Source organism: Trichechus manatus, unplaced genomic scaffold, assembly GCF_000243295.1.
Source record: "Trichechus manatus latirostris isolate Lorelei unplaced genomic scaffold, TriManLat1.0 scaffold00112, whole genome shotgun sequence".
Taxonomy (NCBI): domain Eukaryota; kingdom Metazoa; phylum Chordata; class Mammalia; order Sirenia; family Trichechidae; genus Trichechus; species Trichechus manatus.
Genome location: NW_004444048.1, coordinates 3,025,347 through 3,042,545, shown reverse-complemented (window position 1 = coordinate 3,042,545; position 17,199 = coordinate 3,025,347). Strand labels below are relative to the sequence as shown.

General features: G+C 35.2%; 2 protein-coding genes across 2 annotated transcripts in view; one reads left to right on the top strand and one right to left on the bottom strand.

Annotated features, from left to right (window-relative positions):
* The window catches only part of DNAI7 (dynein axonemal intermediate chain 7), a 46,694-nt gene extending 30,471 nt beyond the window's left edge, over positions 1-16,223 (top strand). The window contains exons 6-13 of the mRNA XM_023738098.1: positions 1,415-1,477; positions 2,545-2,617; positions 4,815-4,975; positions 8,273-8,429; positions 11,350-11,564; positions 12,881-13,048; positions 14,752-14,865; positions 15,796-16,223. Coding sequence (XP_023593866.1) covers positions 1,415-1,477; positions 2,545-2,617; positions 4,815-4,975; positions 8,273-8,429; positions 11,350-11,564; positions 12,881-13,048; positions 14,752-14,865; positions 15,796-16,074 — 1,230 coding nt within the window. The 3' untranslated portion in view covers positions 16,075-16,223. The remainder of the gene's footprint in view (positions 1-1,414; positions 1,478-2,544; positions 2,618-4,814; positions 4,976-8,272; positions 8,430-11,349; positions 11,565-12,880; positions 13,049-14,751; positions 14,866-15,795) is intronic.
* IRAG2 (inositol 1,4,5-triphosphate receptor associated 2) overlaps positions 16,111-17,199 on the bottom strand; it is a 41,721-nt gene continuing 40,632 nt past the window's right edge. The window contains exon 18 of the mRNA XM_004383589.2: positions 16,111-16,806. Within this exon, the coding sequence (XP_004383646.1) occupies positions 16,563-16,806 (244 nt within the window). The 3' untranslated portion in view covers positions 16,111-16,562. The remainder of the gene's footprint in view (positions 16,807-17,199) is intronic.

Below are 17,199 nucleotides of genomic sequence, written 5' to 3'. Positions count from 1 at the left end.
CACAACCCAGGGATTCCACAGATAGTATTTAAAGCCACAGGAATGAGACTTCAGGTAGCAAGCTAAGGATATTGATTTTTAACTTTCACCCATAATGAAGCAAGTGAGGCTATATTTTCAAAGTTTGTCTTTAATTGCTTATCAAGATCCAGTTCCAACAATTTATTCTGAAGTTATATTTGAATTATCTTTTGATGAAAAAATGTGTTTCAGATTAATGAACTTCCTTTGTATAGATTTTCTTTTAATGGACAGTAAAATTCAAGGCAGTCTTATCAAATTTGTAAAGTGTTCAGTGCCGACATTTTGTAGCTGTGCAGTATCAGGATCACCTACTTCACTGAAAATCACTGACAGATGTGCCTTATATTCTCTTCAGATATTTTCCTGATTTTTTTTTGTGAATTTTGATTGGTTAGTTTTGTTTTCACATTTAAATCTTTAATCCATCTGGAATTTATTTTAGTGTAATGTGACAAGTAAGAATCTAAATTTATTTTATTTCAAATTTTAGCTGGCTATCTCAAAACACTTAAAATGTAAGTATAGGCTTTTCTCATTGATCTGAAATGCCGTATGCTAAATTTTCAAGTGGATCCCCAGATATATTTCTGGAATTTGTTTTTTGTTTTCACTGACCTACCTATTCATGATCTTGGTTATGTTTTTATATCAAATTCAAGATGCACATATATTAAAAGAATTGCCATCTTACTAATATCTGTGCATTTATCAAGTTGCAATGAAAAATGCTACTGTTCTATGATGTTCTTTCACATTTTAAGCAATTCCTATATACCATATTTTTATGCAAATAATGTGTGCGTTAGACTTTTTTTGCCGGTCACGCAACCCCCTCACACGTTATTTTCCTAGATGCGCTATGTGTGTTATTATGTGTGGCCGAGTTATTTGAGAAAAAATACGGTATATTGATCCAAGGTGTCAGTGAAAAGTTGTACTTGAGCTACGTTCTGTGTTTCATATTGTCAACTATTCCAGGCAGATATCTTTAAAAAATTATTGTCTCCAAATAAATCTATAAATGTAGTGTATTTCAAATAAAAATTCAAGTTGATAATGTTTGAAACTTGCCCAAATACTACTAAAGTTTATCTAGAAGAAAAAATGCATTAAAAATAGCCAGCTTTTCAAAACAGCCTGGTACTGGTACAACGACAGACACATAGACTAATGCAGAATTAACAACCCAGGTGTAAATCTATCCACTTGTGGTCAGCTGATCTTTGACAAAGGCCCAAAGTCCATTAAATATGGAAAAGACAGTCTCTTTAACAAATGGTGCTGGCAAAACTGAATGTCCATCTGTAAAAAAGAAAAAAAAAAAATGAAACAGGACCCATACCTCGCACGATACACAAAAACTAATTCAAAATGGATCACAGACCTAAATATAAAACCTAAAACTATAAAGATCATGGAAGAAGAAGTAGGGACAGTGCTAAAAAAACTTGCTGTCGAGTTGATTCCGACTCATAGTGACCCTATAGGACAGAGCAGAACTGCCCCACAGGGTTTCCAAGGAGCAGCTGGTAGATTTGAACTTTCAGCCTTTGGGTTAGCAACCAAACACTTATGGACCATGCTAGGGACCCTAATGTACAGCATAAATAGAATACAAACCATAACTAACAATGCGCAAACACCGGAAGAGAAACTAGACTTTAGCCACTGCACCGCCAGGGCTCCTTGTAGGTTACAAAGTACCAAATACGTTTTTGTGGTTGTTTAGATCAGGAATTTGAGGCCCATAATGGTTAAGTGAAGGATTCCTGGTAGCATAGTGGTTAAGCGCTCAGCTGTTGATGGAGAGGTCAGCAGTTCAAATCCACCAGCTGCTTCATGGGAGAAAGATGCGGCAGTCTGCTTTTGTAAAGATTACAGCCTTGGAAACCCTATGGGGCAGTTCTGCTCTGTCCTACAGGGTTGTTATGAGCTGGAATCTGCTTGATGGCAACAGATTTTAATGGTTAAGTGACTTTCTCAAGGTCACAGAGGTAAGTTAGTGACATTTAGGTATAAAGTCTAGATCTTATAAGCTCTTATTGCAGTATTCGTTTTACTACACTAGAGTATAATGCGATAATATCGTCCACATTATTTGGTGCATGGCGTCTTCAGTTTCCATGAGAGGCTTACCCAAAAGCAGGCTTTGGAATTACTCTATCAGAGAGCTGATTGTCAAAATCAAGCAAAATCTGCCGATTGGCTAAAACCAAAATGCAAATACAAATAATATTTCCTGTAGCTTGCATTGCTTCCTAGTCTCTATATTTTAAATTTGAGGGTTTCCAGCAGTGAATCTGAGCGGGCTAGCTCCTGTCCTCGTACAGTTCTGTGTCTGTCTTCTTGTAATTGCTTTTTAAAATATTGATTTCGAATCCAGTTCTGTGCCAGAGCAAGTATGAGTTTGGGGTCTGCAGGGAAGGTACCAGGCACCTGAGATGGAAACTGGAACCAAAAGAGAATGACTTTTCGCTAAAACCCTGATGATCACACCCATCTTCTATGTGTTTTTCGTAGAGTGCTGTTGCAGAATCTGAAGCCATAAAATCTGAAGTGGAGATGAAATTATTAAGTGAAACAGTTTCAGCAGGTATTCTTCTAAATTAACATTTTTAGCATTTAACTTCATTGGGATTTTCTGCTTACAAAAGAAATGTAATGTATAGTCGCTGTTAAAAAAAAATTCAGACATTGCAGTGATTTATTTAAAGTAAAAATTTTCCATAGTCCCTCCTTTGAGATAACCAGTATTAACAAATTTCTTTTATCTTCTCTCTCTCTCCTGTTCTCTGATTTTTAATAAAACCTTGAGAGCCTATCATACGAATGTTTTCATTGAAATTTTTTTTTTTCCATCTAACAAGTGGACATTTTGTAAGTTAGAACATTGGTAACCTCAGTTTTTTTTAGAAGCTGTATTAACATTCCATTCCAACATTGAAACATGATTTATGTAACTAAATCCCTATTTACAGACAGTGAGCTTGTTTCTAATATTTTATTATTACAAACATTGTTACAATAAACATTCACAAGCACACACAATTGGGACTTTCCTAACGCTTTGAATATTTGTAAGTTTTTGTATTAAATCTTGTCCTGGAAAATAGCAATTCAGGTGTAGCTTACAAATGTGAAAATGATAAACCCACACCACTGCTCTCAAGTCAAGTCTGACTGATGGTAACTCTATAGGACTGAGTAGAACTGTCCCTTAGGGTTCCCAAGGCTATAATCTTTACAGAAGCAGACTGCCACAGCTTTCTCCCATGGAGCGGCTGGTGGGTTTGAACTGCCGACTTTTTGGTTAGCAGCCAGGTGCTTAACCACTGTGCCACCAGGGCTCCTTCTGAAAATGATAGTGGTGTCTAATTTGTAAACCTTTTAGTTTAGGATTTATATACATCTTTCCCAATAACTCCTAAGGAATCTATTTTCTAAATACTCATCTTATTTTTCTTAACTGGTCCCTTGCTTGCTGCTTTTTCTAATACGCTTTTATTTGTTTCAGAAGTCACCTAGGTTTATATCTTTATAATTTTCCTATACCCCTTACCAGCTAATCTTCCTGTTAGAAATATGACACTACAGTCAGTTGATGAACCTCTGTCAGTGACACCTAGTATCTCTATACGATGATCACAAAATAGTATCTACCACAAATATCTAAGTTTCCACACAGTATTCTTTCCTACTTTCTTTCCAGGTAAATGGATTATTAATTTTAAAAAATTGAAAATTAATTAAAGAATGCAGTCTGTTGAATGTACACAAGGAAAAATGGGTAATTGCTTAACTGGAAATACCTTTGGTTATTTCCATTAATTTTCAGTGCTTGATCTCCATATGTTAAATTCAGTGCCAGCTGAGTGTGCTTCCTTTTATGTGAGAGGAAAATTGTAATAGTAAATGATAATACTAACAATTCTTGAATCTGGTACCACTTCTAAACACGTCATGTACATTAACTCACTTCCCTCAAATTCTATAAGATACTGTTATTATCCCCGTTTTGTAGATGATGAAACTGAGGATAGAGATGTTAATTAGTATATTTTGCCCAAGGTCACACAGCTAGTGAAAGGTGTAACCTGTAAGCAGTCTGGCTTCCCCTTAACCACTACACTATATTGAAAGAATGACAGTGAAGGGTAGGAATGGTCCATGCAGTGTGTGACTTCAGATAGTCCCCGTGATTATGCACTAGAGAATTTTGGAATCATAGAACTTCTAGATTCTTTTATGAACCACAGAGATTATCCAGTTCAGTTTCTTCTCTTTCAGTCCTCCATCCCTGTTTTTTTATGAGCTGGGCCTATTTTTGTTGGGGGGAAAAAACAGCTTTAATTACATTTATGGACTAAAATTTGTTTTTTTTTCCCCCCCACTATTTTGTGTTTTTTTTAACTTAGATTTTTAACTTCATAATGTTCAACTTTAAGAAATTAATTTCTACAGTTATTGAATTTTATGTTAAACCATTTTTGGTCTTTAATAAAATAGATTTAAAAATTTTTTATTACAGAAGTAGCACCTGCTTATTGTATAAAAATTCCTAGAATGTTAGTATATGAATTATAAATGAAGCTCTCCCCTGCACCCCACCCTTACACATACCTAGTTGTATTTCCATGGTTAGATTTATTAACAGTTATGAGTTAACCACTTTTTGAAAAATTTTAGTAGCCAGTTAATTAAAAACTTATTTTACTAGTACTTTTTTATTTTCCTCTTAAGAAAATACAAAAAATGTTATATTTAGAAACTGTTAATCTGATTCATTTTAGCACAATTGTTGCTGATAGAGAATGCTTATGAAAAGCCAGAATTTTTTGAAGCATATGAGGTTGATTTATTTCAATTCACAACTCTGGGTGGAGTGTACCACTTGGATATTTTGGAGCTTCCCCCACAGTGTAAACCGGTGAATGGCTGGATGATTGTGGAAGTAGGTTGATTCTCTCTTTTCTTTTCTTTTATTAAGGTAAAATTCACATAACATCAAATGAACCATTTTAAAGTGTACAGTGTAGTGGCAGCTCCTGTAAAGGGGCAGTTCTCTTTCCTATAGGGTCACTATGAGTTGGAATCAACTCATTTGTGTCTGCCTTCTTTCACTTAACATAATGGTGCTAAGGGTTACCCACATTGTAGCATGTACCCATACATCATTCCATTTTATGGCAGAGTAATATTCCATTGTATGTATAAATACTATACTTCTTTGTCCATTCATCTGTTGGTGGACGTTTGGGTTGTTTTTGCCTTTTGGTTATTGTGAATAGTGCTGCTGTAAATATTTGTGTACGAGTATTTGTTTGAGTACTGTTCTTTTGGGTATATACCCAGAGTGGAATGGTAGGTTTATATGGTAATTCCATGTTTAACTTTTTGAGGAACCGCCAAGCAGCAGGTTGGTTTATGAATCAAAATTTATAAGTAAAATAGCTTCTCACACTTCTACTTTATCTCACTAACATCTAATGAGCTTTAACCCTATTAATCATAAAGAAAAGCAAGTAATTTTAAACTGTCTTGAAATTATAGGTTTGAAAGTGTGAATCCAATACTGAAGGAAAGGAATCTAAATAATATAAAATTTAAAATGAGAATTCATTTCATTGTAAACCTTTAGCACTGTGTTTACCAAAAACCAAACCCATTGCTGTCAAGTTGATTCCAACTCATAGTGACCCTATAAGACAGAGAAGAACTGCCCCATAGCATTTCCAAGGAGCGGCTGGTGGATTCAAACTGCTGACTTTTTGGTTAGCAGCCGATCTCTTAACCACTGCGCCACCAGGGCTCCAGCACTATGTTTAGATACTGCCAATTTTATCTTAATGATATCCTAGATCAGATGTCGGCAAACTTGTACTGTAAGGGGCCAAATAGTAAATATTTTCACATTTACGGGCTGTATCAGCTCTGTTGCAGTTATTCAACTTTGCCATTATCGTGTCAAAATAGCCATATGTAAATGGATGAGCATGGCCGTGTTCCATTAAACTTTATGTTTTTGCTGTGTATAGTCTCAAAAATCAATAAATATTCATCTATATGAGACCAGTGGTCAACAAACACTCTAAAGCATAGATGAGAAGGTTGAGGGGATGTGAGACTAATTAGACAAAACAACTAGAATAGAAATAATGAGAATAATGATACAATGTGAAGAATGTAAACATGTCACTGAACAAGAGGTGTAGGAATTGTTGAACAGGTCCTTGTTTTGCTGTGTACACTTCCACCGAAAATACAATAAACTATCATTGTAAAACAACAACAACAACAAAAATAGGTAGTGGACTGGATTTCCCAGAGGCTGTAGTTTGCTGACTTTGGTCTGGATCAGTGGTCTTCAAATTGTGGTCCCTTGGTCAGAAGTATCAGTATCATCTGGAAACTTGTTAGAAATGCAAATTCATGGGCCCCATCCCAGACCTACTGAATCAGAAACTCTGAAGGTGAGGCTCAGCAATCTGTATTTTAGCAAAATATACCCTGAAGTTTGAGAACCACTGATCTTGATCTTTGATATACAAAGTGTGGTCCTTGATATACAAAGTATTAGCATCACCGGGGAGCTTGTTAGAAACACATAATTTTAGAACGCATGTCAAACCTACTGAATCAGAAGCTGAATTTTAACAAGATCTCTGGGTGATTCATGTGCCCATTAAAGTTTGAGAAGCACTGATCCAGCTGATGTTAATACTGCTGATGCATGGACCACATTTTGAGTAGTAAGGATATTGGTGATAGCAGTTTTTAGATCATGGTTCAAGGATTTTCTCATTCTGTTTCTATACGTAGTGATTCAGGCACTAGTATTGAATTGGTTTATTTCACCATATATATATATATATATATATATATATATATACACACACCTGGTTAGGTTGTCATAGGCTTTTCTTTCCTTTCCCTCCCTCCCTCCCTTCGTTTCTTCATTTCATTCCTGTCCTCTAGCACAGTATGTATACAGGTTGCCAGGCACTTCTCACGCACAATCCTACCCATTGAGTACCTAGAGTAGTATTGTATTAGAGCAGTGTTTCTCAACATTTTTTTGGTAATTGCTCTCCAATTAATTTTTAATACCACAGATACATCTCTTTTGTACTGTGTGCACATATGTGTTTTATACATAAAAAACAAGATCTTTTTACCCCCTAAGAACTAATTTTTCACCCCCTTGGGGACAATGTTGCCCTTCTTTCCCCTTTTTCCTCGCCTTCAAGAATGTATGTATTAGAGCAAGCATGGGGGTGCTAATCTGGTACAGCCACCTTGAAGAATCTATTTGAATCAGCCCTCGATACTTTGGGGATAACTGAAGGAAAGGAGTTAGTCCAAGAAAGACATTTCTTTGGTGTAGGTAGACCTTCAGAACTCTGTCCATAGGAAGGTCCCAGCCTGAGCTGGGGTTTTCAGGGATCCATTCAAAGATCTGTTGTTGCCGAATTTTGTCAGAATGTTCTGATACCACCGTTCCATGCTCTCCATTTCAGCCCAAAGTCTCCTCTTCCACACGTATTTTTCTTTCCTGCAACAAAGAGACTTTCCTCCTTTTTTTCAAGGTTCTTTTCAATTATCTCCCACCTATTCTAGAATTTTGCCCCATGCAATCATTTATCTATTTTCTAACATTTTTAACCTTCCTCCCTTCCCTGGATCCTTCTCTGCTGCATTCAGATACACACAAATCTCCCTTATCCCAGAAAAATCTGCCATCTCCTTAATTTATTTTCATCCATTCATTTCTGTACTTCTCAGAAGGTCTTTTACTCCTTACCTACACTCCCTAACCAAGGTATAGGAAGTGTATTGATCACCAACGAGGCAGTATAACATAGTGAAATGAGCATGGGATTTGAGGGCCTATAGATCTGTTTCTTAGTTCTTATCCCTTCTTGAAGTCCTTTTGTAAACTTTGGCAAATTGCTTGATTTCTTTAAGTCTCAGTTATCTTCTCTGTAATGTATCATCAGCCTTGTAGGATTGCTTGGAGGAATAAAATGATGACTAAGCCTCAGGACAGAACCCAGCCCGTAGGAGGGTTCTATAATTGCATCCATAGTTAGCAAGTTTTTTTCCTCAATTATGCTCTTTTAATTTTGTTGTGACATAAATGGGACCAAACTACAATGATTATTAAAAATAATCTTATTTAGTGGTAGTTGCATTTTAACTGTTACGAGGCAGCTTCTAACTTGGTGTTGTTGTGGTTGTTTTTAAAAAGATACTCAAAGAAGGATTACAGAAATATGTATATCCTCCGGAAACTACTGAAGATTTTGAAATAGAAAATGCTTTTCCACCTATAGAGGTCACGCTTCAGGTTCATGAAAATGTAATATTTTTTGAGGATCCTATGGTTGCAAGGTGGGACCATGAAGGTACAGCAATGCCTTTACCAGCTTTTATAATCATATAATGAAGAGGTATAATACTACAAATCCTCAAATTGAAACAGAAAATGGAGTATGAAAACTGAGTTTCTAATCTTACATATTTCTATGCCAATTTTGGGGTCTTCATTTTGCTTGCTCTTGATGGAAATGAATAGGGGTTGGAGTTTTAAATTTACTGACTTTTATAACTATTAGTTCCTACTGTGTTTTATTGGCCATAGACTATGAACAATTAATTTATGGTTATATCATTATGTTAAAAAATAAATGAACTAAATACAAAACAGTTTAGCAAATCAAAAACAAATGAACAAATTGAAAGTCTGCTATCTCTTGACATAACCAAGTAATTCAGATTAGGGTGGGTGATTAATATTTGATTATTTTAATATTATTGATCTAAAATATGAAATATAAACATTAAGTTGCAAACGACTATTGGGCATGAGGAATGAGCAAATGGGAAATCTGAGTAAGAAGAAAACTAGCCTCTGTATGCCTCTTTCTAATTTTTGATTCTTGAACCATGGGAAATTGCTACTTATGCAAGATCTTAAATAAATATCAATAAAAGCAAAGAATCCACTGAGATATAAGCTAATGAGTCTCTAATCATTAAAAAAATACCTAGTTTTGGGTAGGCTGGCTGAACTTTGAAAGGTCTCAGTCTTGTGAGTTAATGTATGTAGTTTCAAGGATCCTAGATGAAAGCTGTATAGCTTTGTTTTTAACATTAACTATCTTACATCCATTCATTTGTGAAGGGATTTACATACTTGGTGATAGGTGGGGGATAGCTCACTAGGGCACAGAGCTATTATTTAATCTACTTATTTAGTTACTGAGGGAGAGAATTAAGGAACTTCTACCCAGAAAAGTAAATATTTTTGTAGTTTAAACTTTTTAATAAGTACTCCAATGCTCAACACTTTTGCTAGTGTAGAGAGCCACAAGATATTATTTATGTTCTGGAAATAGTTTATGTATTAAAACAGTATGTCTCTAACAATAAAACTATAAAATATGTCAAAATGAACAATTATGTAATTTCTTCCTTTCATGTGGCTTTAGAGGCTTGCCTTTCTTTACCATTATTTAGTGGTAATATTCCTAAGTATTTATCACATTAAAAATTATTCAAACTAAATTAGATTAGTTGTCCCATATGATTCATGGACATATGTATAACTTGTATAAAATTTGACTCTGTAACTCCAAGAGCAAATATTAAAAAATTTCCAGTAGTTTTTAAACTATAGGGAAACTTTTTGCCGGGAACCATTACAAATTTGGAGAATTTATTTATATGCAATATTTAATTTTTATCTTTACAAATTAAAATAATTGTGTTAATTTAGACACCAAAAGGGGGGTTATAAATAACTTAGTATATCAATATAATTGTATTTATTATATTGAATTTAAGGGTTAAAAACTAGACAGTGGAACTCTCCACATGAGAAGAGGAAGAGCCAAGTGGAAATGGCGGGGGCATGTATTCTAGAAAGAATGATTCATTCATTTGCTCCATAAATATGCTAAACAATAAGAAATATAGAGACAGGAGAGACAGAATTCCTTTCTCTAGGAATTTCCAGATTGTAGGAGAAGCAGATGGGGGAAAACATCATAATGTAAAGTAGTACGTTGCTATAATAGATACAAAGTGCTATAGAGCAGATTAGTGTTCTAGGAGAGTTAAGGAAGACTTCTCATAGGATGAAACATTGAACATGGCCTTAAAAGATGAACATTTGCATGCAACTCTTTGTGTGAACCTGTGTTTTCATTTTTCTAGGAATGGAATTGCTGGGTTCAGTGGTAACATTATGTTTAACATTTTACGAAACTGCCAACTGTTATTCAAAGTAGCTGTATCATTTTACATGCTCACTAACAATGCCTTAGTTTTCTCCATCCTCACCAACATTTGTTATCTTTTTTATTATAGCCATTTTAGTGGATTTGAAGTGGTATCTCCGTGTGTTTTTAATTTGTATTCCCCTAATGACAAATAGGAGGCCTGGTGGTGCAGTGGTTAAGAGCTCAGCTGCTAACCAGAAGGTTGGCAGTTTGAATTTACTATGAGTCAGAATCAACTCGAGAGCGATGGTTTTTTTGGTTTGTTTTTTTCTTTAATGACAAATAATGCGGAGCATCTTTTTATGTACTTACTAGCCTTCCTGTGTCGTCTTTGGTGAAATTCTTATTCAAATCTTTTGTCCATTTGTAAATTGGGTTGTTTTATTACTGAGTGGTAAGAGACGCAAAAGGCCACCTATTGTGTGATTGCATTTATATGAAAAGTTCAGAAAGAGGCAAATCTTTAGAAAGTAGATTAGTGGTTACCTGGGCCTGGGGGTGGGAACAGCAATTAACTATAAATAGACATAATGGATATCTTATTGGGTGATAAAAATGTTCTAAAATTGGATTGGGGTAATGGTTGCTCAACTGGGTAAATATACTAAAAATAATTTAATTGTACACTTAAAATAGGTGAATTTTAAACTTTTTTTTTTTTTTAAAAAGAGAGGTTCTCTAAAACATTGGGGAAGAGTACTCTAGGAAAACAGAACTACATATGCAAATGCACTGAGGTATATGATGTTGTTGGAGTAGGATAAGAAGTGTGGCTGATAATTGATGTGTGAGAAGTGGCAGGGGATGAAAACAAAAAGTGAGGTAAGTTTCGGTTGAAGGGTCTTACATACCATGCTGAGGAGTCTGGGCTTGATCCTATTGGCAAGAGGAAATCTCAGCAAAATCAGCTTTTTGTTGAGATTCTATTCTAAGTGTAAAAGGTCAATTTATACACATTGCACTTATTTGGTTGGTTTCATTCATTTTATTTTTTTTAATAGGAAAAACAAAATTAATATCACTTTCTTCACTTATTATAAAGGTAAACATTGGAGAACAGATGGTATCAGCCATGTAATTTATAATTCAGAAGACAAACTTGTAACGTTCAACCTGGAAACTTTTGGTCCTGTCACCTTGATTCAAGATGCTCATATTAACATGCCTTACCAGTCATGGGAACTAAGACCACTTGCAGTGAATAAAGTACTTTTGACTGTGACTACAGTGTTTACTGAGCTTCAAATTCAAATTAAGGTGAATTACTGTTATATCAAAGTCATATAAATCTCTTTGATGGATATGAGAGTGTATCAAAGCAATAAAACACTGCTGATTTATATCTCGAAATATGTCTTTTATAAATACTTATAAAATGTACACTTAACTGCAATTTCTAAATGAAATAGAAATTGAATAATTACATAGGCAATAACATGTAAGAGGTAAGATTCAAACTTGTATTCTAAAGTTACTAGGGATAGATCAAATAATGAAGCTACAAGCCTGATTGCAGTATGAGTTTCACAGAGTTTTTGATCCACCCTAAAGAGACTCCTTGATCTTTATCATCCAGCCATTTGAAATTCCCTTTGAGGTTGGCCTCTCTCTGAATGAGCCTCTATTGCTCATCCATCAGAAATTACCTAGCCTTAAATTTTAGAGTCAGAAAGTAGATCAGTGGTTGCTTGGGATTAACTGTAAATGGGCGTAATGAATCCTATTGGGGTGGTGAATATGTTCTGAAACTGATTTATGGTGATGATTGCACCATTTGGCAAAGTCATTGGATTGTACACTTGAAATGAGTGAATTTTATGATATGTAAAATATACCTCCATAAAATTGTTTAAAAAATAAGATAGCCTGGAATTCCTTAAGAGTACAGCAAAAAGACTGGAATACTGCCAAATAACTTTTAATACCAGATGAAAGATGGGAACTCTGTACACCTTCAAATTGCCACTTTGCCAAATTTTAAAATTGGATAATAATTTTGCATCATTATGTTAAATCTTAGATGTGTAAAAAAAATTAAAAGTATAATTCTTAAAAGTTACAGTCACTGTTGCTATCAAATTGCTACTTTAAATCAATATTAACATACGCAGTATTCTTAGATCGTAAGTTATAAAACTGGAGACCTGAGAAACCCAAAAAAGGGTTAGGTAAACTGTTTAAGGAGCCCTAGTGGCACAGAGGTTAAGCTGCTAACCAAAAGGTCGGCGGTAGCTTTGCCACCAGCCGCTCCTCTGGAGAAAGATGTGGCAGTCTGCTTCTGTAAAAATTTACAGCCTTGAAACCCCTTATGGGGCAGTTCTACTCTGTGCCATAGGGTCAGTATGGGTCAGAATTGATTCGATGGCATAAACGGCTTAAGGTAACACAGAGACTTTATGGCAGAGCTTCAAGATTAGGCCTAAAATATACTTGCCCTGCATGCTTTTTTATATAGGGTGACACATAATAAAAAATAGTGTAAAGATCAAGAAGACTGAATCTGGGATGATACTAAAGTAATAATTTCTTTAACTTGCTTGTATAAAAACTTCTTTTTTTCTTGTTGATACTAGGAAAACCTCTGCATGTTAGCTTCAATCAAACTAAAAAACAAAGAGCACGAGTCTATTTTGAAAGGAAGATGGATGCCTCCTATTCCTTTCATTATTGCATTGAAAGAAGTTGGATTGAATATCTTCCCTACTGGACACTCTCATTTTTATGTTTTAATAAACAATAAGGCAAGAATGAATCTTTCCAAATTTAGTGTAGTGGTCATCTAGAATGTTAAGTATTAACATTTAAATAAATCTTAAGGTATACCATGGGTTTTATGTATTTATTCACTTATGTAAGATTACAGGAAGAAAGAAAGGAATAAATAAGAGACAAGACCAGAAACTATATCCAGGGTCCTCTCAAGTTTAATAATCTTCCCAAGGAAAGTAAGCCCGTAGTATGATCTTCATATTGACAATTGGACTATATCCATCACTGGTCAGTTTAGTGCAGAAGTAGTCTGAGTAACTTCTCATTTTGTATATTTTCTTCGATGACTGTAAGGTTTCTTAAAAGACTAAATTACTCCACACTTTCCCAAACATGACAAGTCAGGCAAAATTAAATGCATACAAGTACCACTGATACAAAAAACCCACTTCCTTCTGTTTCTTGGCATTGCGTCCTTATCTGCATACTGCTTCATGTTACTCATAAGTCTAGTTGAATGAACTCTTTCCATGTTAAACTGTGAGCTGCTTGAGGACAGGGGTTGTTTCTTAATCAATTTTGATTATTCTAGCACCTACCATACTCCTGGAATACAGTAGATGTTTAGTAAACATTTGTGATATGTGTGAATGAAGACAAAGTAGTTTCTAATCATGAAAGGTGTGTTGTGTAAGCAGAAGAGTTCTATACTCAAGAACCTCTTAGGCTATTTTATAAAAAGCTTTCTAAGCCAAAAAACAAACAAAAAAAACTATCAATCTACCTATTTGTGTGTGTTTAATAAGTTTAACTTTTATGCTTATTAATTCATTTTTAAATAACATGTTTATGAATATACCAGAAAATGATAAAACAATATAGGTAGACATTCATATAACATTAGAAAATAATCACATAGATAGGCTGTGCACATATATGCATAGGAAAGAGAAAACACACTTTGGTTTTAGTAACTCAATTTGCCTTTTAGTCTACAGATGCTGGATGTGGTGTACTTTTCAAAATACTCTTCTATTTAAGAAATAATTTTTGAACACCTATATGCTAGGCACTATTTTAGATGATTAGGATACATCAGTGAATAAAGATCCCTGCCCTTGAGAAGCTTACATTCTAGTAGAGGGAGGCAGAAATAAGCATAAAAAATAAATTATCTACTATGTTAAAAGGTGATAAGTGCTAAGGAATAGAAAAGATAGGTCAGGTATAGTGGGGCTGGGGTACCTTACAATATTGCATGGGATATGAGGGGCTTCAGTGAAAAGGTAAGAAAGATTTGAGCAAAACTTGAGGGTGGGGGATTTAGCCAAGTGGATCGGGAGGAGCAGCTTACATATAGAGATGAGCTGCAGCAGAGCCCTGAGAAAGTGGCCTCGTGTGTTTGAGGATTGAACAGCAAGGAGGTCAGGGCACCTGGAGCTAAGTAAGAAAGCAAAGGGAGAAGAGGAGATGAGGTTAGGGAGGTATTGAGGCAGATGTGTGTATGTTTTCGGGGGTGGGATCAGATCAGGGAGGTCCTTGGAACATTGTTAAGACTTTGGATTCTACTTTGAAAGGGAAAACCATTGCTGGGTTTTGAGAGAAGAGGCATGCAATTCTCCTAGCATTTTAAATGGATCCTTCTAAGTTAAGAATAAACTGTAGGAGGGCAATGATGGAAGGGATACTCGTTAGGAGGCTCTATCAACAATTCTACTTGTTTTTATACTGACAGGCTGCTTTGGTAGAATTAAAAGCTTATCGACAAATGGCCCTGCTAAGTTCTGCTTTTGCGTTTAGTTGGAGCAAGTGGAATATAAGTTGTGGTTCTAGCAAAGTTGTTTTTCAGGTATAGTATGCAAAATCCCACAAACTCCTTTGTCCTCCAAGAGAAGATAAGGGTATCAAAAGCAAAAATTAATGTAAATCATGGGTTCCCCTCTTAAAAAGGTGAAAAAAAAACTAACATTCAAAATATTATTTGCAAACTTCAAATATTTTCAGTTTGTCAAAATATAAAACCAAACTTTTATGCCTTCATTGTCCATGATGGTATCAAATGTTCTTGACTTCAGGCCAGAGTCCTGTGTCTCTTTACACTGACACAAGAATAAATGGAAGCCTTTGATGTGAATACATCTATAATTCACAAACTTTTGCCTCCAACACTGATTTCTGACACATGCACTACTTCCTGGTAAAGAAAGTATCAAATTCTAAAAGCTGACTGGTGGATGTTTTTGTATGAACGAGCTACCATATTATTTATTTTGTTTTTGTCTGTTTTCCCGTCTAGAATATAAGTGCCTTAAAGACCGTATTTTGTTGTTATTTTTTTATTAGCATATTTTGGTTGTTTTTTTCTGTCTGTTTTATTTCACTCTTAGACCCCCAGCATATAGAACAGTGACTGGCACACGACAGGTTTTCAATACGTATTTGTTGAATGAATGAATACATGTAGATAAACTCCATATGCACCAAGATATCTAGTTTCATGGTTAAAAAAAAAATTAATAATGGGACATTCAGAATGTTTCTTTAGCGGTGATGGCTGCACAGCATGATGAACGGAATTAATGTCACTGAACTGTACATGTGAAGAATGCTGCAGTGGGAAATGTTTTGTTATATATATTTTTACCATAATAAAAAAAAATTTTTTTTTTCACTTTAGCGGTTGTGGGAACTGAGTTGAGCCCTTTAAATGATACTTTACTACCATAATACCTAATAGAAGTGAACTGTTACCAGCTTTTTCTAATGTTTTTTCCCTCAGGTAAAGGAACACCTTAACCAAGAACTTGATACTGAATATCCTGATTGGGCCCTTTTAATGTTTAGTGGTGACAGAGCACAAAGACTGAAGATCAGTGAATACAGTGAGACATTCTCTGAAGCACTTCAAGAGGAAACCGAGTTTCACTCGACTCTCTATCACATGGTTAAGGACTTTGCTTCTGGAGACGCGATAGAGAAAATTAGAAGTTCCAATTGCCAGTTTGTTGATTGTGTATGCCAGATGCTACTTTCTACTAGATTACTCAGCTATTCTTAATCCCCACGGATAAATCTGAAGAATCAAGCAATTTGAAAAAAAAAAAAATCAGGTGTTTCTTCGATAAAGTATAACAAGTGAATATATTTCAAATAGCTATTGAAATTATCTAATCCGCATTTTACACTCAAATTTTACTTTAAACAATGTGTTTTATTTCCCTACTGATTATACTTGGCCTACTGAGAATTTCAGCTCTCACTGTATGAAGACTTGAATGCATCTTTATTTCAATAAATTTTAACAAAGAAAACAATATATAATATTTCTTCCTTGAAAAGCTCATTAAACGATCATAGGCAGGTGTCCTTCCCACTGTATTTCAGTTGGAGAGGGAATGGCAGAAAGAAAGGAATGTAAAATAGTTTACAGTTGTGCTGAGAACTTCTGGTTCCATGCTATCCTTCCTCAGCTAAAAGTTACTAGTTTACAGAGTTCAGATACCGAAATTTTAGAAATCAAAGTGCACATGTTAAGATGTGCTGCAGTCACACTGGTGGTGGCCCATTGTGTTGGAGTCTGGTAAAAGGCCACAAGGCATGTTCTAGAGACATCCAGGAGTCCCCACTCTGTGTGGGAGTGGCATCCACGGGCTTTTGGAAAAATAAGCCTGTGAGGAAGCTCATCAAAGCTGCAAACAGTACAGTGAATGCAGCAGAAATCCAGAGTGCCTTATTAGCTTTTCTGAAGGAAGTCTTGAGATTTGTTGCCCAGGAAGCTATTGTGCCATAACTATAAGGAAAATACAAATACAGAATTTGGTGATCCCAATAATTTGTTATTAGACACACTCCTTTTGCTAACGCTACAATCAAGTTGTTGATGTGCCCTACCTACCACCAACACTACTTATACTGAACTGCATGTTACGATCTTGGCTGTGGCCACAGTCTGCCCTCCCCCCGCCCCCAATAATTATTAGAATTAAAGAAATGATGTACTATGATGAGAATCTGAAAATAATGTGGTTTAGGCATTATTTCACTCCTAGCTAGTACATTCCAATATTTATCTCATTCTTTCAACCAGGTAAGGCAACTTACATTCTTATAGTGCAACTGGAAATATTATTTACTGGGTAAACCCCCCCGAAAAAACCCATTGCCTTTGAGTCGATTCCAACTC